Below are 21,848 nucleotides of genomic sequence, written 5' to 3' on the forward strand. Positions count from 1 at the left end.
AAGTGTGTTTGAGAGTGTTCCCTCAGAGCTCTGTATGTAGGGAGCAGTCCCTGAGGCTTCTGAGTCAGATGTTGAGGAGGGAGCGTTTCTCCCTCCCTGTCAGATGCGTCGGCTGCAAACGGAGGTCCGTGCCACTCCTACCTCGTCAATGTCTGTCTGACTCTGACTCTCTGACTGTGTGTGTCCATGCGTCATTCCATGTTTTCATATGTGTATGAGTGTACATGCTTGCATGTGTACTGTATGTGTAAGTGAGCACGTGGGTGTGTGTGCACATTTGTGTATGCGTGAGTGCACGTTTGCAATAGGATTTCATGTGATGGGGAACTGGCAGTCTGTGTGCTTCTCTTTTTGGAGCCCTTCCCCCTCGTTTGGTGGTTGTTCTGTGGAAATGCAATTAGTCTTGAGTGTGTTTTCTTCAAGGGAACATTTTGGGAGTGTGCTCTTTGTTTGGTAAATACTCACTCAGTCCTAATGCCAGACTATGAACCTGATGCCTTTGACTACGTTTAAGAGGAGTCACATTTGCAGGGTGTGCGTGTTTGTGTGTGTGTGTCTGTGTGCCTTTATTTTGTCTGAGGCTGTTGATACATGCCCAGTCACGTGATGACACAGTAGTGAAGACTGGGAAACTCTTTGTTCAGAGTTCCTCTGAAGGTCTGAGCTCAAAGCTCCATAAACCTGTGCAGGTCCCTGCAGAGACGCTGTCTCTCACTCTTCTGCTGATTTTAGGGCTTAAGGTAGATAATGAAGCTTTAATCTGCAGAACCTGCAAGAAACCATGCACCCCACGATAACTATCTCTGCATTGTCTACTAAAAAGTGCCATTTCTGGTCAGTGTTGAACATTGTGTTACAGACAGATGCCCACAGATGCCAGATGTGTGTATGTCATCACTGAATGGAACTCTCAGAATCCAGTGTAGGAGGTAGATGGTATTTGACATTGTAGGAAGCACTATTTGCCAGAGATCAGGCCATCCAGTTCAACACCTCTCGGTTCCCACAGGGCCGTGTATCTGGTGTAGGTTTGGTGATTCTGAACAGACTAGCGCTTTGCTGTTTAGTGTTCATGCTTTTGTCTGCTGAGCCTGCCTTATACCCCTCTATCCTTCTCTCCTGCTCTCTTTCCCACTCCCCATTTGTAGTATGTTACATTGTCGTGTGAAATCATTGTGAGTTAAGAAACATCCTGATTTCCTTGTGGTATTTTCTAGTTAGACGCCACTTGCATTCTCACGAGTGAAAGGTATTGATGAGTTCACGAAAAGTATTCACGAGTTGAAGTATTTTCAGGTTTTTCTCTGGACATTGACCTGCTCTATTCACACGTTATACAGACTATGTACTAGGGAGCTGGCACGGTAAAGTCCGTTTAATGTCCAGTCCGACTGATTCTGACATTTTCTTTCTCACATACAGCTCCTCTGGGTAATGTCTAGGTAAGTTCAGGGTTGCAGTGCATGTCTGAAAGGAGCTTTGGTCTGTCTTTCCCTCTTTTTTCTCTCATTCACCCTCCTCTCTTCCTGTCTGCAAGTTTTCAGTTTTTCAATTCCTGTGCTTTATTAAGGGGGCGAACAGATATTCCTGCTGCCACAGCAGCATGTCAAACAGGGGAAACAATAAACGTCTCTAGCACATGTCTTTATAACCTCTTTAAGTACCTCTCCCTCTCTCTGTGACTCACGTCCTGATTGGCGCGTGCACTGCTGTGCAGCTCCTTGTCTCAGTCCCACTCCCACCTGGGTGATCTGAGGAGCTGTAATCCGGGGGAACAGGAAGCAAAGGGAGGTCAGAGTTGAGGCAGCAGCGGGTAGAAGTGGGAGGGGGTGAGCGGTGGTGTAGTTACTTGAATGGAGAGGTACACCAGGTATTGGATGGAAGACCGGAGTTCTTAAGCCGTTTCTCTCTCTCTCTCTCTCTCTCTCTCTCTCTCTCTCTCTCTTACACACACACACGCACACACACACACACACACACACACACACACCTCCCCAGGCGTTGCAGCTGCTCCCCTCAGAGCCTGCAGTGGCCAGGCTTCAAATAAGACTGCCGTTAGAGTGGCTGCTGATAAAGGCTGCATTAGACACTTCAGCGGACTCAGCTGCCGGCCTGCTCTCCGTGGCTCTTTCTCTCTCTCTCCCTCTCTCTCTCTCTCTCTCTCTCTCTGTTCGCTGCTCCCCTCTCCTGCCGGGCAGGCACCTGCTCGCCTCCGTGCCTCCGAGTCTCCCACAGCACCCCACCTCCCCTTCACACCATCACCCACATACAGGTTTACAGATTTAGCAGCTACTTTGCAGGTGGCTCTGTAAAGACAGGAAACATAGACCTTTCCTTTCCACCTCGGGTCCGTTGAGGTGTCCTCGCTGCACGGCAGTTTAGAGAAGCAGCTAGGGGCGAGGGACCTGACCCCAGGACCCGAGGATCATAGCTTTAAATCCCAGATGGGATCCCGCTGCAGCACTCTTGAGCACAATACGCTCCTTCAGCATCTCTCTGACAGTTTTCATTGACGTTCCAAACAATGATTCGGGAGTTAAATATTCCTGCAGTTAACCAAACCTAGATGAACTGGTTCCATCCACGACCATAAAATCCTACCACCTTCCTTCTGCATCAGCTGTTCACGCCATCCCTCCTCCACCCTGTCTCCCTTCCTTTCTTTTCCCTCTTTACGATGCTCAATTGAGGGATCAACAACCTTGGCCCGTGGCCAGGTGCAGTCCCTTTGTTTGACTACAAGCCAAATGAAAGTATCGTCAATCCCACTTTCTTCGCAACCTTCACTCTTCGGTTAAGTGAAATTGAAACTGATATAAACTGCATAGATTAGCGTAATGCTAAGATGTACGTGGGCAGAATGTTCCGGAGCAGGTGTCAGTCAGGTGGGCTGAGCGGCAGTGACCTGTGTGCGGGGAGTGGGCCCGTGGACTGCCATGAAAGGGAGGGTCGGGGCTGCTGCAAGCCGCTCTGAAAATCTGCGCTTTATGTATGTAACTTTATCAAATGTCGGGCTCTTGGAATCAGCCTTGAAGAGGCGCTCACGACGCGCGGTGAGTCAGAGTGTCTGAATGCGCTGCTGATGTCACTGCGCCTGACTCGCTCGCCCCAGCCGGTGCACAGACCGGAGACTCGCGAGGCAGAGGAGCACGGAGCTTCTGCTTTGTCTCGCTGCACCCCTCTGGGGGGGGGGGGGGGCTTACAAGATTCTAACAGTGGCGGTAGAGACATTTTATCCCACCCCATAATGAGAGCCTGCCCCTCTCTCTCATTCCCCAGGAAAGATGGTGCGGGGCTCTTATTGGCTGCCTGTGGGGGAGGAAGGAAAAAAAGTGGTCGTGTGATTGGACAGTTTCTGGAACGTGGGCAGCGGTAGTTGCCGCGTTTGAGGGTGCCTCCTAAGCAGATGAAAGCCCATGTGCCTTCCGTGTGTGTGTGTGTGTGTGTGTGTGTGTGAAGCGCTAACCTACAGAACACAATAGCGACTCTACGCAGTTGAATGGGGCAGGCTACACATTATACTCCTAGTACCTCTGCTGCCATACTGCCTGCAGGCATGGAAATGGAAGCACCTTCACTCTGCACTGTGTGGAGCTATTTTAACCACAAGAAGGTTAAACACAAGGCCACTACCCCTGGTATTTCAAAGGAATACCTCTGTCTGTCTGGTTTCAGTTCAGCTGTCTGTCTGGCACTGACGGACCTCATTGTCCTGTAAATGTGGTCTTCAGAGTGTGTGTGCTTGTCAGAAACTGTGCATTTTTTCTCACTCCTGTTGTGCTCTCACACTTGCATGCACAGACACACGCACACACTAAACAGTCCACACATACACAGGCTGACACAGTCTATATTCAGAGAAACACACAATATCACACTGTCCTCACACTCACTCACATATACAGTATACACATACACATATACACACACACAGTTTGGATGTGCACACACTCATATGCACACCGCACTGTGATAATGCAAGCACACACACACACACAGCCTGCACTCACATACACACACACACACACACACACACACCACATGGTCTGCACACACAGACACACACACACCACACAGTCAGTACAGAGAGACACACATACACCACATGGTCAGCACAGAAGCACAGAAACACACAGCACTCTCCACACACACACACACACACCCAGCACTCATGCATGCTGTTCATGTAGGAAGTGCACACACTGACAGCCACATCTGTTAGCGCCTGTCAATCTGCTTAATTAAATGATGCTCCATGGTGGCATTCCTTTTCTCAGGAGATGCCCGTAAGAAGATCATTTGCAATGTTTGCTTTTTTCCCATCATACACACGGAAATGGTTCAAGCAATGAGCTGGTTGGGTGAATTTCAGGAACGTAATCACTTAAAGAAATATGTGGGTGTGTAATATGCAGGTTGCTCACGGAGGAATGTTGCCCGGTGAATCCAATGAACTATTTTACAGGGCCAAACGTGCAGGTGCTCGTTTTCAGTGACTTGTGAATGCTGCTCAAGGCGATTAAAGATGGTAGTCGTGCACCTTCAGAACATATACCACTGTTCTTCCTACCTTTGATCCTCTCACTGTCTGAATCAGCTTCCCCAGGGGCTAATAGACATTTGCGCAAGAGTCATACATAAATATATAGATGAGACTATTTCACTGTGTTTAATCCTTTCCTCATGGGCTGGGGCTACCCAAAGTGCTGTAGTCATTAATAAAAGATGAGGACCTGGCTCAGTAAGTATGGTAGAACTCTTGAGATATGAAATTACTACTTAGCCGAAAACCTAATCGAGACCAGGAAGTGCTTAATTATGCAGCCGAAGGCAAACAGTTTGCACTAAATGTGATTTCTGAATGGCTTAGCAGAAAGCTCTGTGAATGAATCTGTCAACACTAGATCGTCCGGCATTTGAGAGTCATGAGCCCTGTGGTGTGTCTGAGGAGCTGGAAGCTTGTGGGGTGACCGTGGGTGACCCCTGTCTCTAGCATGTTGATAACCATGGCGCTCTGTCATAGCACTGTCACACAAGAGTGCATGCAGTGATTTCTTCTTCCAGTGGAAAGATGGGGGGTCTGTCTGTGGTCACACTAGAGAGAACACACGCACACACACACACACACGCATTCTCACATCCTTATTCATACGCGCAGCATGCAGTCCTCCTGACGGCTCTCCCGTGTTTTTCTCTGGCAGAAAAGTGTGAAGGAGGGGATCCTGCTGAAGCAGACCAGCTCCTTCCAGAGGTGGAAGAGGAGGTACTTCAAGCTGCGTGGACGAACCTTGTACTACGCCAAAGACTCCAAGGTAAAGGACGGCAGCTCGCTCGGTCTCCTCTCAGGTAGGGACAGGCCCTGTCCAACTGTGAATTTACTCTCCAGCGGGTGACACATCCATCCCCTGCCTCAGCTCAGTACTCAGGAGTACCGTCAGGCGTGTTTAACTTTCTGGGTTGAAGTCGGCCCAGAGCTGAATGTGTCTCTGTGTGGGTTGCAGTCTCTGATATTTGACGAGGTGGACCTGTCAGATGCCAGCGTGGCAGAGACCAGCACCAAGAACATCAACAACAGCTTCACGGTAAGAATGATCGCACACTCTCTGATACGGGCAGCCACTAAACAGCTTTCCTGCATAACAGCCGACCAAATATCTCAACCTATATCTCAACCTGTGCCTCTCTCTCTCTCTCTCTCTCTCTCTCTCTCTCTCTCTCTCTCTTTCTCTTTCTCAGGTCATCACTCCATTCAGAAAGCTGATGCTGTGTGCGGAGAACAGGAAGGAGATGGAGGACTGGATCAGCGCGCTGAAGTCAGTGCAGAAGTGGGAGACGTACGAGGTGAAGGGTCTCCCCCCTGACGGTTCTCCTCCCTGCCTCTCCCACCCCCCTGCCTGTGATTGACAGTCCCCGTGTTGCCATGTCTCTAACCCTGCCCCTCCCTCTGCGCACACAGGCCAGTCAGTTCAACATGGAGCACTTCTCGGGGATGCACAACTGGTACGCCTGCTCCCACGCCCGCCCCACCTTCTGCAACGTGTGCCGCGAGGCGCTGTCCGGGGTCACGTCCCACGGCCTGTCCTGCGAAGGTACCGCCTCCCTCCCTCTCTTGAACACATCTGTCCATCAGGGCCAGAACTACTGCTACAGAGGTTCTTCAAGAGCGCCTCTGGTTATCCACCAGTGTGTATGGTTTACAGCTGTGTACATCCATGTAAGAGTTTGTGGAAGTCATATATAAATTCATACATTTTGATTCATATTGCTTTAAAATTGCTTAGCAGACACTCTTATAGATGACAGCTTAATTACATGGCTTACAATTTTTACATGTTATTTATTTGTACAGACTGGATAATTACTGGTAATTTAGGTCACAAGCCTTATTGCTCCTTACTGCTAAGCCACACAGCTCCCATATGAAGAGTAACCTTATTGACACTCTACCTGCTATTATCCCTAGCAGTGAGCTTGAAGTTTCTGTGTGCCTGTGTTCCTATTCTGATCTCTGTCTTCTCTTTGCTTGTGACCCCCTGTCTCCCCCCCTGTTGATCTATCTGTCTGTCTGCCTGTCTGTCACCAGTGTGCAAGTTCAAGGCCCATAAGCGCTGCGCTGTGAGATCCACCAACAACTGCAAGTGGACCACGCTGGCATCCATCGGAAATGACATCATCGAGGACGAGGATGGGGTAAGCAGAGGCCGGGGGGGGGGGGGCGGGGATATCGGTTCTGTAATGTAGGACAGCCAGTCACAACCAATGAGGAAAGTGGTGGCCGCTGAAGGCAGGTGCGTGCGTTGCCTCTTTGGGAGTAATGGTGTTAAAACCTGCATATCTGATGACTAAAATCTGACTCCATTTTATATTAACCTATGTTTTAGTTCCCCAATTCCCAAATCTAATTAGCAACCTAGGAATTCTCAGTTCACTTTGGCTTGTAGATGATCAGACTGCGTAGTCCACGACATAGGATAACATACCAACATTTAATATAACTCGCTGCCATTTTATATTTTAAATCATAGAATATATATTAGGTGGACCATCTAGGGACTGCAGACTCATCAGAATAGTGCAATACTTAAGACTGACTGAGCGTAAGTATCAATGGTTTTCGAGTGGTAAGCAAGAACTACGGAAAAACTTCAAATCCTGCTACGCGCATCATTAAAAATGGTCAAATAAGAAATCACAAACAGAGGTTAGAAGACTAATACTTTTATTAATCAAAATTACCCCCAATCAGCTGAAATTCCAAGATTACAACAGGCAGTATGTTATAGTTCAAATGATGGTAAATACAGCAACAAAGAGGGGCTGGTCAGCCACAGTTAGTGTAAGACACAGACCAGAAGTGAGGGAGGAGGGCACCGCTGCTCCTCAGCCGAAATGAGCAGGCTCTGATGAGGCCCTAGGGGCCAGCACAGCTCCCGCGGGCCCTATCTGAGCCCCGGGCTCCGGGGACGCAGTCTGCACTCTAATGATCACACTGGACCAGACTGCCGCCGGGGTGGCAGAGTAGCCATGCTGCCTTTGGCTGCGATTGACAGCGCTGCTCTGACTCCACCGTGCGTCTGCCCAGCTCATCACTCTCTCATTGCATTACATTATCCGACTGTAGTGCAGGCCTCTTACCCAGAGCGGCAGACTGTATACTGCTCACATGTTTATTACCCCTTTGAACCGCTGAAGCAGCGCAGGTTAAGTACCTCGCTCCGGGGATAACAGCAGGGCCCCACAGGCTGCCTGACTCCGTGACGTTACTCCTGTGCTCCTCTCTCCCAGACGACCTTCATTAGATGCGGTGCTTGTCAGGCTCACAAGGCCTCCTGAGAAGCCCTCTTTGTTTCTCCTTCAGTCTCTCGATTGCCACCAGCCTAATTGTGTGTCCTGTACCGCTTACATTAACTGAGATGGGCTATTTCACTCCCCAAGGCCTGCAGGGCTCTCTGGCTCTCTGGAGACGGCCGTCCTTGCTGTCAAGGGCACCAGAGAGTATTGTCTGGAAATACATGAAACCCTGGAACAGTGTTTGATGGGACCTGCCAACCATCCATCATTCAGACTGGGTTTCTATCTGGTATAACCAAACACTGTCTCTGGGGATGATTTTTTACATATTTATTCATTTATTTCATTTCTTCATTTACATAAGGTGACAGACTGACAGTATTTGAGAAAACAGGCCACTGTAGTGCTCTTTCAGCAGACATGGGTGGTCTGCCTGCTGTAGGTTTGCAGGCCCCCTTGTTTCAGGAATGGCACACTTCTACCCTGAAGGCCCTGGGCGTAAACTGCAGTTGTAAAAGTCATCTATAATGTCAGATTAATGTCTCCTCCTAGCCTCGGGCGGTTCCGTCTGCTCAGCTGCACAGGTGCTTGTGCAGGTGTTACGTGTGTTGTTAACGCTGTGTGTGTGTGTGTGTGTGTTTGCAGGTGTCCATGCCTCACCAGTGGCTGGAGGGGAACCTGCCGGTGAGCGCCAAGTGCGTGGTGTGCGATCGCAACTGCGGCAGCGTGAGGCGACTACAGGACTGGCGGTGTCTGTGGTGCAAGGCCATTGTGAGTCTCCCTCTCCCTCTCTTTCTCTCACGCTCCCTCTGTTTCTTTCTCTCCCTCTCTCCCTCTCACTTTGTCTCCCTCTTTCTCCTTCTCTCCCTCGCTCTGTCTCTCTTTCTCTCTGCTTTTGTCACTCTGTTTCTCTCCCTCTCTGTCTCTGTCTCTCAGTCTGTCTCGCTCTGTCTCTCTCTTTCTCCTTCTCTCCCTCGCTCTGTCTCTCTTTCTCTCCTTCTGTCACTCTGTCTCTCTCCCTTCCTCTGAACACTGTGGCCATGTTCCCCTGTGAGCAGCTGGTTCAGTAAGACTGGGCAGCTTTGTGGAGAGGGGGTGCACACGCCCGTTTGACACCGCCTCAGAAGCAAGGACAGATGGGAGTGAACATGGGGGTCAGCTGACTCACATGGCAGCACCTTGAACCGGTGACTCTGCCGGGGGGGGTTGGAATGGGGGTCAGTAAGCTTCAGGCTGCTCAGCCCTGTCATTCACATGGAACATGTCCAGGAAAAAGAGACAAAATGAACAGCGGAGAGGGGATGCTGGGATTTTCCAATCTGGGAATGCCAGGATTTTAAAAAAACTTGTTTTATTGTTTCAAGGATATAAAGACACAGAAAATGATGCTTCCGTACGTGTGTGTGTGTGTGTGTGTGTGTGTGTGTCTGTAGGTCCATAGCAGCTGTAAGGAGCACATGGGGAAGATCTGTCCATTGGGCCCATGTAAGGTGTCCATCATCCCACCTACTGCGCTCAACAGCATCGAATCCGATGGTGAGCATCACCACGGCAACACCGTACCTGTTCCTCTTCTACCATCAGCACTGCAGTTGCCAAGTAAACAAGCCTGGAGAAAAAAGTGTAGCTTTACCATACCTCTTAAATCAGAAACAACAATGTCAAACTATTATTGTGGTAGGTCACACAAAGTTACAGTCATTGACATGATTGTCCTTATCAACATTTTGTTAAACCTCAAAATTTGAGTATATTAGTACTGAATAGTACAGTACAGTATATTAGTTATAGTACTTCTGTCATGTTCATACTTCCTTATTAGTATCGCAGTGCAGAATAAACATGCTTTGCTTAACCCATGCTGGGCCTTTTCCTCAGGGTTCTGGAAGGCCACCAGCCCTTCCTGCTCTAGCCCGCTGCTGGTTCTGGTCAACTCCAAGAGCGGGGACAACCAGGGCGTGAAGTTCCTGCGCCGGTTCAAGCAGCTGCTGAACCCGGCCCAGGTGTTCGACCTGATGAACGGAGGCCCGCAGCTGGGGTGAGTCCAGAGAGGGCGGGGCCAGAGGGCACTGTTTCCCGCCCTCACCGTTTTAACCTGGAGACTTCGCTCCCCGCCTCCGCCCCAGTGCCGTTTCCCCGAAGAGCGGCCTTTTCACGCTCCGTTTCAACAGAGGAATGCTGGCACTGCACAGCCACCAATAGAAGCGCATTCCGTTACTGTCTCTGCCAATAGGAGGGGTCTCTTTTGAGATGGCAGAATTGATTTCCTGCTTGTCATTTAGGGAAGTCAGGGGTAGAGAGGAGAGGGAGGGGGGGATGCAAGGTTTCAGTCTGTCCGTGTTTCACACCTCTCTGAGAGCCGTTTGGTATGTCTCCACAGACGATCCACTGCTGTTTTGTCTGTGCCTTAATTAGTTTGACTGCTGATGTTGTTTAAATATGAATGCAATGAGCTGGAGCCTCACTGGGTCTCTCCTCCATTCCCCCACCCCCCCCACTCCTCTTGGCAGTCTGCGGCTCTTCCAGAAGTTCGAGACCTTCCGCATCCTGGTTTGCGGCGGAGACGGCAGCGTGGGCTGGGTGCTGTCCGAGCTGGACAAACTGGGCCTGCACAAGCAGGTGAGGCAGCGAGGAGCTCCACTGACAGGATCAGTATCATTCATCCCTGGGGGAGAGGGGTTTCGAGTACAAACAGCTTAACATCATACACTCCCCATAATCTGTTTAGACAGCCCAAACAATTAAAGTCACCACAGAGTTAGCATGCTTTCACAAAAGTCAAGCAGCATTGTCAAACCCACCACTCTGAGGCAGATGTATAGGCAGATTATATACCCTGCTGTATATAATAGATGTTATGTGCTGTGGACGCTGTTAATCGGCTTGCCTGTCTGTCTGTCTGTCATCAGTGCCAGCTCGGGGTTCTGCCCCTTGGCACAGGGAACGATCTGGCACGGGTGTTGGGCTGGGGCGGTCTCTGCGACGATGATGCCCAGCTCCTTCAGATCCTTGAGAAGTTGGAGAGGGCCACCACCAAGATGCTGGACAGGTGACAGGGAGTGGGAGGGGCCTAACACCACAGGGTTGGCTAAATTGATTGGCAGGTGGGGAGGGTCTGAATGCACCTATCAGGAGTCAGCATTGGGAGGTGTGAGTGCAGCTTATGCTGTATTGTGACACATGAGACACTGTCTAGTGAGACATATTCACATTCATAGCAGTCCTATTTGATTTTCCACTGTCTGGGAGAGGAGTGTTCCTTGAGCAGTCATTTCGCTCATGATCTTTTTGTCATCTGGCACTTGTGGTATTTGCTCACCGCCTGTCTTCCTCTCATAGCACCCGTAGGTTATTTTAGGTCAGGCGGTTCATTCCTCATTCCTGTTGGTGCTTCTCATTTTATCTGCTCTGACAGATAGATCTGCCATTTTCTGCTGTAACAAATGCCCTTTTCAAACCTGTCAGAACTGCTGTGTCCGCTTTTGAGTTGTTCAGCTCTGTAGCAACTGATCACTGACAGAGCAGTGCACAGATTCGGGAGGTGTAAGAAGCATTTGCAGGTCCTGCACGTTCTGGACTGCTTTGCTTCTCTGTGTCTGAGTTTTTTGTCTTGTCTTGTGGCTGGCTGTTGTTGAATGCCTCTTCCCCTGTTTGTGTGTGTGTGTGTGTGCATGGGTGTGGTGCGTCTCAGATGGAGTGTGATGACATATGAAGTCCCCACCAAGCAGTCCCCGCCTGCTGTGAAGGAAGACGAGACTCTTGACTCCTCCTTGCAGGTAGAGTCCTGGCATCGGAGTTCCTCTTAACAGAACAGCAACTCCTGAAACTGCAGACTATTCATGCTGCGAGCCCTGAACCGTGGATCACTCTCACCAAGTGCCCACAGCAATACAGCTGTAGATCAGGTGTATGTATTAGTCCGCTGCTGTGAAACGAATAGAAGGAGGTGAACAGACACACACAGCCTTATGTCTCTGATTGGCTGATATCATGTGGGTTTGCTCCACCCAGGTCCAGATGAGTGTGTATGCTGACTCCGTGGCATCCCACCTGACCAAGATCCTGGACTCAGACAAGCACAGTGACGTCATCTCTTCCACTAAGTGAGTGTGCATACGCACTGCACATGCAGATTTGGCATCATGGGTTCAAAACCCGGCGACCCGCAGAGCACACATCTCATTGGCTGTTAACAAAATAGAACATCAAAAGGTTCAGAGCATTATTTCACCATGGTAACTCTTGATGTAATGCAGCATGGTGGCATTATTGATGGCGTTTTTTTTTATTCTGTTGAAATTGGACTTTTGAAAATGGACTTTTACTGACACTTTTTTACCAGACATCCTGGCAGTCTTACTAATAAGGGATTAAAGGCCTTTTGTACTTAGAGAGGGTCCCTGTTGGCCTCTGAAAATGATCAGTGCTCTACCTCACTGCCGTCACTCAAAATATACATGTAACTAAAACCTGTCATTTGCTCTCAGGTCTCTCGGCAAAGGTAGGCACAAATCTCAGACTGAAATTGTTAGACTGAAAGTACTCTACCGAGCCATTAAACGAATTATAGACAGGTTCCTTGTGGCTCCTGTTAACAGCTTGGACAAACCCCGCACTGAACTTCTCTGAGCAAACGAGCTCAGCTTGTCCTTGAACATCCTGAGATGATGGGCCTTGAACCAGGCTGGTAAATGGCTGCAAATGGGCAGGAGAAGACTGGTTAGAAGAGATGTCCTGTACAAAATATATATATATTGATAATATATTTATGATAATAAATATATTATCAATATATATATTCCGTCCCCCTCCTCTCTCAGGTTCCTGTGCGGGACGGTGAACGACTTCGTGTCAGAGGTGGGGAAAGCGTATGAGAGGGCGGCGGAGAACAGGGAGGAGGCGGACGCCATGGCCAAGAAGGTGAGCCGGCGTAACGCACGCCGCCGTACGCGCACCTCCGGCCTGCGAGAGAACACACCGGTTGTGTAACGAGTTGTGTAACGAATTGTGTAACGAACTGACTGGGTGCAGGTGGGCAGGAGTGCTGTGGGCAGAGAGCACTGCGATCACTCAAATCGATGGGGTTTGAACTGTTCCCATTTTCTAACACATGAAGTGTGCCATTCTGACTATGAGTTAGTGTATTCATTTATAAACGTGTATTTAAAGGGTATTTATAGTCATTGTGTTACAACGTGTGATATCGTATTCATACTGTGCGTAATGGACTGTCTGCAATATGTATATATTTATGTGGGTATGGGGGTTTGTGATTTTATGTAGTAATTGAATGTTCAGTTTTTCCACAGTTGCAGACACACTCAGCTTTATGAGTCAATTAGGCACACTTATGTGTGTCTAATAGCGAGTTCGTTTACATGCACCTCCATATTCCAATGTCAGACAGAACACTCAAGTGTTCCAACCATCACATCAGTCACACAAACACTTTATGATGCAAATGCAGGCATCATCTAAGCCATTCTCCCAAATAAGATAATTAGTGGGGGAAAAAATCATGCCTGTTCTTTACGGGGCTTATTGAGGAAACTGTAATTACCATTTATGAAAGAATATTAGCGGTGGTCATATTTTATGGTGCCTGAAAACAGCTTAAAGGAAATATATGCATTTACATTTATTAATTTAACAGAAGCTCTTACCAGAGTGACGTACAAAAGTTCATGTAAAAAGGTTAGACTATGAGCTGAGGCGATACTGAATCGTAAGTGTGGCAGTCCAATAGTAGGAGTCATTGCATAACATATCGTATTCTGTTAAGTGCCATACCAGGTGGAAGTTTGAGGATATAGCAATTTTATTTGAGAACATAGTATGAATGTTCAGACTTTGGTGTTAGATGAACTGAGATGCAGTTTGAAGTTTTCAGATGAGTTTTTTTTTTAGTCAGTGGTTGAAGATGGTTAGTAATGCAGCGGTTCTTACTGTTGTGGAGAGCTTGTTCCACCACGTGGGGTGGGGGGGGGATATGAGCATACCCAGGGTAAGGACCGTTTCCCAGGATACCGTGCGCATGGTAACGTAGTCGTCGATGCTTTGCACCTGCAGTGTGCCATGCTGAACGACAAACTGGACTCCCTGGTCAAGGCTCTGAGCGAGGAGAGCGACGCTCAGCTGGTGCCCGTGGGGCCCCTGCCGTCCCCCGGCGACTCGGACGCGCCCGAAATCCCCCGGGCCTTCAGGTCCAAGGAGCAGCTGATGCTGAGGGCCAACAGCCTGAAGAAGGCCCTGCGGCAGATCATCGAGCAGGCTGAGAAAGGTACTACGATGCGTCCCTGCGGCCGCCGGACCGGGAGAGCCACACACCGCTATGTTTCACCCCCCCTCCCCAATTCTCTCTCCCTTTGGCATTGTTTGGTCAGTTTTTTTCCCCTGCCCTTTTCCGCATGCCCCTCTGCCCTCTCCCCATCTCTTCAGCCACCACTCTTTCCAACCCCACAGTCCTGTCACCAGCTGTTAACCCCCCCCGCTCTCTCTGTCTCGGCACCTCTCAGTGATAGACGAGCAGAACAGGCACGCCCAGGTGCAGCGGATGCCCTCCTCCTCCTCCATAAAGAGGGAGAACAGCGAGGAGCTGAAGGAGGTAGACCCACGTGAGTGACGGCGGCTGTGACACTTGCATTTGCCTCAGCCTTTCTGATCAAAAGACACACATGAGGGTTATAGTAGTTAAAAGTCTTTTTCTCGTTTTCCATCTTTTTTTGCAGCTGGGGAAAAACATGATCCCCTGATTGGAAAGATTCTAATTACGTTTTACCCATAATTCCCTCTTCCTTCTCCAACGCGCAGGCCGCGGGACCATGAGCCCGACCTCCTCCTCCATCGTTCTGGAGAAATCGGAGAGCTTCAGCTCCATGCTTTTCAGCGAGGACTCCATGTAAGTGAAGTTCAACATGTAATGAAACACAGAACACACACGCTGTTTTCTCCACAGCCACGGCCGTGTGGTGTGCTTATGTTACGCAGGTGATACTCACACACCACAGACGGACCTGCAGAGCAAAAGTCTCACACAAAATGTCAACCCGCATGATAAAGTACATCTGTAGCGCTCTCCATTTGAGGAAGAATGACGGGGAAAATAATCGTTCACAATTTTTATGAATTATGCGTTTATGGTTATGCAGCTTTTAATGCCAGTTTATTAGATACACTGTGTATGTTGCACTGGATAAGACTGTCTGCCTAATGACAATAACGTAATGTAATAATGTTTAGAACTCTTTTTTTGCAACAAACAATTACATATGAGAATCAACAACTTATAAGAACTGAGCCATGCCGAACAGTGTTGTAGTAATGGGAATAGGCCAATTGAAGCCTTCACAAAATGGGTGGAGCTGTGGTGCACTCACTGCAGTCACAGTGGTTTACTGCAGAGACCGAAGCATTTTGATTGGCTCAGCTGAGTCTGTGAATGACAGCTCTGGGTAGCTCAAGTTTCTCCCCCTTTTGACATCCCATTATCATTATCAAACTTCACGTTTTCTCTGTCTTCAGACAATGCACCGAGAAATGTGTCATGAACAACTACTTTGGGATCGGTCTGGATGCCAAGATCTCCCTGGAGTTCAACAACAAGAGGGACGAACACCCTAAGAAATGCAGGTACTTCCTGTCTGCAGCCAGGACTTCTTGTGGCCTGGGTATACACAGCAGGGCCGGAAGAGACACTGTGTGTGCATCGTCTTTACCGCCATGTAGCAGGAGGTGTCCTCTGGAAAGCAAAGCTCCCAGTTTTTGCTGTTAGGGTAGAGGGAAACTGTTACGTTGTTAGGTTATGTACAGAATCATTGCCAGTATTGGGTCTGCCAATAATGTGTCACAAAGCTTGCATCTTAGGTCAATATGTGAGGTTGGATCACTGCTGAGGTGTCCTATTTTAGAGTTTCTTGTACTTTATTTGGTAAAGTAAGTGGTAAAACTCTAATAAGTGTCAGTTAGGCTGCTGTCCTTAATCTTCCCTGTTTAAAACCTTGGATCTGCGTCTAAAACCTCCATATATCAGTCTCACTGACACCCTGCTTTCTTAGCTGTCTGTGATGAATGCAAAGTGCAGGAGTGTTTCAAGCCTGTGAGATGGATGACCTCCCAGCGCCTAGCTATGGATACGTTAGCTGAAATAATGCTCTTGCTAACCAGCAGCAACAGCGAAATAATGTCCTCCTGCAAAGGACCCCTATGGCTAAATACAATCAATGCGATCAATACTCTGCTGGAATTATGTTTCTTCAATTTATTGTGCTGTACATACAGTCTTACGGATAAATGGCAGGACTGAGGATAAAGCTGGTGATTCAGTGAGGGTGGCTTTATAATAAGGGCATGTTAACAGCCCAATTGTATTTTAATGGTAGTCGTTTTTTAAAAAGAGAATAGCGACAAGTGAGGGAGGGAGATAAAGGGAAGCAGCAAAGGGAAGAAACTCAACCTTGTCTTGTCAGCTCCATTCACAACGCAGCCCCTTTTGAGAGGTAAAAATCGTGCATTATTATCAATAATTATTAATATTGAAGTCTATTGTTCGTAATAGTGCGGCCTTGTTGCCCATTACTGGTTGTGGGAAGGCGCTCCTCTTTGCCAGCCATTCTCCGTCGGTGATGTCACAGTCGCGTCGCCCCTGGAGACGCCGATCTCGGCTCATTGTCAGCGCTGACTGCTCGCTCGCGCTTGTTCTGCAGCAGCCGCACGAAGAACATGATGTGGTATGGAGTGCTGGGGACCAAGGAGCTGGTGCAGAAGACCTACAAGAACCTGGAGCAGCGGGTGCAGCTGGAGGTGAGGGCCCAACGCGTGCGCTCGCTGCAGTGTGTTCACCGCGCGTCGCGTCCGATCTGTTCAACAGGAACGCCCCCTACCGTGGCCCCCGCTCGACGCTGTCCTGTTTCTGAGACCTATGGCCCCAGAGCACTGAGGTTTTTTTCACGTTCGGTGAAACGTGAAGCCGCGTGAGTTCTAATCAGGCCTTATAAGAGGGAAGTGGTTTGTCTGAGGTGAAAAAAAGCCCAGTGGGATGAAAATTGCAGCTCCCTCTGTCCTGTTAGCTGTTAGCATGTTTTAACCTTGTACGTATGGGCAGCGCCCCCTAAGTTTAGACAGTCGCCCCTATAGAATGGCCATTGTCATTGTGCCACCTGAGTGACATGCCCCTGGTGTCCCCCCGTTGCCCACTTTGTGCCCGCAGTGCGACGGCGTGCCCATGTCTCTGCCCAGCCTCCAGGGCCTGGCGGTGCTCAACATCCCCAGCTACGCCGGCGGGATCAACTTCTGGGGAGGGACCAAGGAGGATAACGTGAGTACCCATGATCCCCTTACAACAGTCTGAGTATGCATCTCTGAAATAATTTGGATCTAACAAATCAGCATTTTCCATTCAATTCGAAGAGTGTTTTGAAGCGGGGTAGACCTTTTAATGAAATGTTTTTGTCATCTGGACTATTAAGCATATGCACTATAAACAAAATGTGATATTGTTAACATGTGGAGTAACGTTCAGGCTAGTTTTACACACAGCCAGCACAGTCAATGGTGCGTGGCAAAAATGAAGTCAATATGTTATTTCTTTGCTTAGCAGGGGCTCTTATCCTGAGCGACTTACATAGCTGACATATGATCCATCTGGCCATGCTGGTCTCCCTCAGACTGACGAATCAATAATCCAGCACATTTAGGGAAAACATCAAGAGTGCGGATATCATTTCCCTGTATTCATGAGCTTAGAGTTATGTCATCATGGCTTCAGGGGTTGGAGTATTGAGCCAGCTTAGAGAAACCCACACCTACTAGTGCCAGAGGAGAAATGAGAGTGTTGGACACTCCTACACACCGCCCATGCACACCCATAAACCTATTCTTAGAAAGAAAGGACATAATGCAAGCTGTTCAAGCTTCCACCTCCATTCCGTGCTTGTAGAATGTGAGGTCACACAGGTCTTTTAAGTGTGGCACTCTCGGTGAGTTCGGTGTGAGCGTTTGAGGGATTGCTGGGGGGGGTAATGTGTTAGTGTGTGTTGTGTTCCTGCAGAATTTTGGAGCCCCGTCCTTCGATGATAAGAAGCTGGAGGTGGTTGCGGTGTTTGGAAGCATGCAGATGGCCGTGTCTCGAGTCATCAACCTGCAGCACCACCGCATTGCTCAGGTCAGCAGCGCATGCGCACACAGACACACACACACACACACATACAGACACACACACACACACACATACACACACACACACACACACACACACAGACACACACACACACACACACACACACACATACAGACACATACAGACACTTGCATGTGCACATACACACAACACACACACCCAGACAAACTCTCAAACACACATATTCATACACACACACTCTCCAACCTTGCTGGGCTATGCCATCATCCTCTAACCCTGTCTAATGTGTGCACTCCCGCAGTGTCGGCAGGTGAAGATCACCATTCTGGGCGAGGAGGGTGTACCCGTTCAGGTGGACGGAGAGGCCTGGATCCAGCCTCCCGGAATCGTCAAGATCGTCCACAAGAACCGGGCACAGATGCTCACCAGAGATCGGGTGAGTGCGGCACGGATCGCGAGGGCGGGGTCAGGGGTGGAGTTTGGGCCGAACAAGAGGACGGGGTGAGGCTGAGAGCAGGGGGACAGGAAAGGGGACACATGTGAAAGAAGGTGTAGAATTCCCAATTTCTGACTGAAAAATTGATTGAGCCTGTCAGCACCAGAGTTAGTGTCAACTCAATTTAAGTTCAGTTAATTAGAGAATGAAATTCATTTCATGCACTGAAAATCATCTATCATTTTCTGTGAAGATTTGTCAGCTCATGAATTGAATTTCAATAGAATTCATACGCACAGCTGACTGAACTGAAATGGAATTGACCCCGACTCAATCAGCACTTAAGATTCTGACAATGCTGTATGAACGCTGCTACAACATTGCGGGGATTAGTTTGTGTATGCACCGCACATTGTCCTGGCGTACCCATTAAAACTGTGTTTAGCACACTGTAATGGTCTTACATCCCCTCTCGCCACATCCGTCTTTCGCCTCCTCCCCGCCCTCCCAGCCCGGTGTCACATGACCGACCATCACGCGCTCCCTCTGTTGCTTCCGCAGGCCTTCGAGAGCACGCTGAAGTCCTGGGAGGACAAGCGCAAGTGTGACAGCTACCGCACGGCGCGCCCGCGCCTCAACTCCCAGCAGTCCATGGAGTACCTGACGGAGGAGGAGTGTGCCCAGGTGCAGCAGTTGGGCCTGGTGGCCGACGCCCTCATCAACAGGTGCGTCAGCCCACAGGCCCGGACCAGAGGGGCGTGTTTATGCTTATAGCACCGCTCGGGTGTAGCTTCACTTAGACAGACGACGAGCTCCAAAAGTCCTGCGATAAAGCTCTCCTCTGCAGAACTGTGTTTGATAATGTATGATGATGTAGGGGTATGGGAATGTGTCTAGAGGTATTGATTCTCGCTTAGGGTACGACATGTCCAGGGTTCAAATGCTGGACGAGCCCTTGCTTCATGACATTGAGTTGGCAGATCTTTGTGCTGGAAGTCACTCTGGATAAGAACGTCTGCCAAATGAATGTATTGTAATCTAATGGTCATTCCTGGCCTGTTTTTAATGTTGTCTGTACGCCATGCGTGTACGGTGGCACTTTGCTGTGTGTATGGTGGCACCTTCCTGAATGGCGGTTTCCTCTTGTCATGTGCAGAATCAGGGAAGCCGCGAAGACACACAAGGTGGTGGAGCAGGAGCTGGCCCACGCCGTCAACGCCAGCGCGCTGGTCCTCAGCGAGGCCTTCCCCAACAAGCCCTCCAGCCCTGAGGTGAGCGCTGCCGTTAAGACTACATTACCCAGAACCACCCTAAACTACACTGAACATGCCCAGCTATTGCCACTCTGACCTTTCTATGACCTGCTCAGTGTGCGTATATGAGGGGAGCAATTCATCACTGTTATCTAAGAAGTGAAAAAGCAGACACATGGCACAAGTAATCTCCCAAGTTCCTGAATAGCAGTGGATTTTACCATGCAAAACCGCAGACCATCTTTGGCTGTGCCCCGTGTTTGCCAAGTTACCGTGCGTGCGTGACCATGCCTCCACGCCCCGCTTCACCACGCCTCTGCCTGAAGACGCACAGCGCTCACATGTGAGGTGCATGCACCGTGCACCTGCCTGCCTCCCTCTCCCAGCCCCTCCTCCTCACCGCTGCCGGCGCCCTCCCACGCTGCCCTGCTCGAGCTGCGGCCTCGCGCTCGGAGTGGCGGGACCGGCGGACGGCACCTCGCCGCGAGGGCCGCACACCACTGCGGCACTCCACGTGGTGGAGAGGTGTGTGGATGGCGCACTCCACAGCGAGCGGCGCAGAGAGACGGGCGGGGGGGCTGTGTGGGAGGTGGGCGGGCGCATGAGAGACCGCTGCTCCGGGAGCCCCTTACACAACACCGCTCAAACAACATGCGGCTAACACAGCAGCCCACGCTCCTGCAGAGAGGAGGAGTCTTAGCTCTCTGACTCTGAAACTGATGCACGTGTGTGTGTGTCTGTGTGTGTGTGTGTGTCTGTGTGTGTGTGTGTGTGTGTGTGTGTGTGTGGATGTGTATATGTTTGCATATCTTGTGTATGTGCATATCTGTGTGTGTGTGTGTGAGTGTGTGCATGTGTGTATGTGCATGTGTTGGTGTTTGAATGTCTGCACAGGTGTGTGTGTGCGTATGCATGTGGATGTGTATATGTGTGTGCATATCTGTGTGTGTAAGCATGTCTTTGTGTGCTTGTGTGCACAGATGTGTGTGTGTTTGTGTGTGTGTGCATGCGTGCGTGTATGTGTGTGCGTGTGTGTGTGCACATATGTGTGTGTGTGTGTAGTATGTGGGTGTGCACGTATGCGTCCTTGTGTGTGTGTGTAATACATTTTAAATAGATGCTGTCATGATGGGGCCCATGCTTCATTGCTTGGACAAAGTTGGATTATATGTTTGCTTTGTATGCAAGTAATTGCTTTCTGACTCATGCGTGATTTTTTTAGTAATACATAGCACAATAAGCGCAGATAATTTGCTGCTGTATGCTGAAGCAGTCACTCACCTTGGCAGATGAGGTCTTAATTCATGGGAAAGACTGTAAACAGGAGGAGAATTGAAAGTGCTTGTTGCTTGGAGGTATTGTATTTGAACAGCCTCCAAGCTTAACAATGTCATTGTGTTGCCTTATCTGTATTCTCATTATGTTAGTATTGTCTTGTACCTTACACCTTGTCTTTTGGGTGAATCTGCATTGTTTCCAGTGTGTAAGCCCTTCGGTGTGGTTGACTGTCTCATAGTGGTTGATATGATGTGCTCCCTCTAATTTAGATTGATATTATATGGTGCATGTTTTTGGTACACTCTGTTTATAAGAACTACTGATATAAGAATCAACTGCGTATAGTGAAAAAAAGACAGGGGCAGAAACATTGCTATAGTTACACTGATTAAAACTTAAAAACTTTCCACTTAGAAAAATCATTTTTGGGTAAGTAATGAATTAAGTTACTCTATTGAGTGCAGTGGGGTATAAAGGGCAAAAGAAGACATTAAGAATTTTAATTTTGAAGATTAATTTTCATTAATTTTGTATCTGGAATTAAATACCTTGACACTTAGTATGCATTTTTCTAAGCTGTGTTATTCAGCTAAGACTGTTAAGTGCTTTGATGTCAGTCAGCATGGCAACAAAAAATGTCATCAAACGAAAAGCACCATCTTCTTGAGAGAGAGGATGAAGAATAAGAATGAAATCTCATAGGCACCCTCAACAATAAATAACGTGAGTCAAGCTATTTTTGAAAGAATTTAGTTAAGGGAATGAACTGTGGTACTATAGCTTACATTACACAGTGACAGTTAATTCAAGCTGTGCTGTATTGTTTTAATAAAGACTTATTAAAGTAGTGTACATGTAAACAGAATTACTGTTCTGTTTACATGTTTTATGAATTTAGAGAAGGATGTTTCTTAGGTAAACACTAGATAATACACAGACCTCAATTTTATCCTTT

General features: G+C 48.7%; 1 protein-coding gene across 5 annotated transcripts in view; it reads left to right on the forward strand.

The window, feature by feature from the left end:
• Positions 1–21,848, forward strand: part of si:dkey-172j4.3 (diacylglycerol kinase delta) — a 60,920-nt gene that overhangs the window by 34,801 nt on the left and 4,271 nt on the right. For all 5 annotated transcript variants that reach the window (XM_036548118.1, XM_036548120.1, XM_036548119.1 and 2 more), the window contains 23 exons: positions 5,202–5,312; positions 5,502–5,582; positions 5,737–5,841; positions 5,957–6,089; positions 6,584–6,690; positions 8,437–8,562; positions 9,225–9,327; positions 9,670–9,829; positions 10,302–10,410; positions 10,701–10,840; positions 11,483–11,567; positions 11,803–11,894; positions 12,612–12,711; positions 13,861–14,071; positions 14,307–14,405; positions 14,602–14,689; positions 15,313–15,420; positions 16,494–16,590; positions 16,997–17,104; positions 17,837–17,950; positions 18,228–18,362; positions 18,924–19,087; positions 19,519–19,633. In XM_036548118.1, coding sequence (XP_036404011.1) covers positions 5,202–5,312; positions 5,502–5,582; positions 5,737–5,841; positions 5,957–6,089; positions 6,584–6,690; positions 8,437–8,562; positions 9,225–9,327; positions 9,670–9,829; positions 10,302–10,410; positions 10,701–10,840; positions 11,483–11,567; positions 11,803–11,894; positions 12,612–12,711; positions 13,861–14,071; positions 14,307–14,405; positions 14,602–14,689; positions 15,313–15,420; positions 16,494–16,590; positions 16,997–17,104; positions 17,837–17,950; positions 18,228–18,362; positions 18,924–19,087; positions 19,519–19,633 — 2,691 coding nt within the window. The remainder of the gene's footprint in view (positions 1–5,201; positions 5,313–5,501; positions 5,583–5,736; positions 5,842–5,956; positions 6,090–6,583; positions 6,691–8,436; positions 8,563–9,224; positions 9,328–9,669; positions 9,830–10,301; positions 10,411–10,700; positions 10,841–11,482; positions 11,568–11,802; positions 11,895–12,611; positions 12,712–13,860; positions 14,072–14,306; positions 14,406–14,601; positions 14,690–15,312; positions 15,421–16,493; positions 16,591–16,996; positions 17,105–17,836; positions 17,951–18,227; positions 18,363–18,923; positions 19,088–19,518; positions 19,634–21,848) is intronic.

This window comes from Megalops cyprinoides, chromosome 16, assembly GCF_013368585.1.
Source record: "Megalops cyprinoides isolate fMegCyp1 chromosome 16, fMegCyp1.pri, whole genome shotgun sequence".
Classification (NCBI taxonomy): Eukaryota; Metazoa; Chordata; class Actinopteri; order Elopiformes; family Megalopidae; genus Megalops; species Megalops cyprinoides.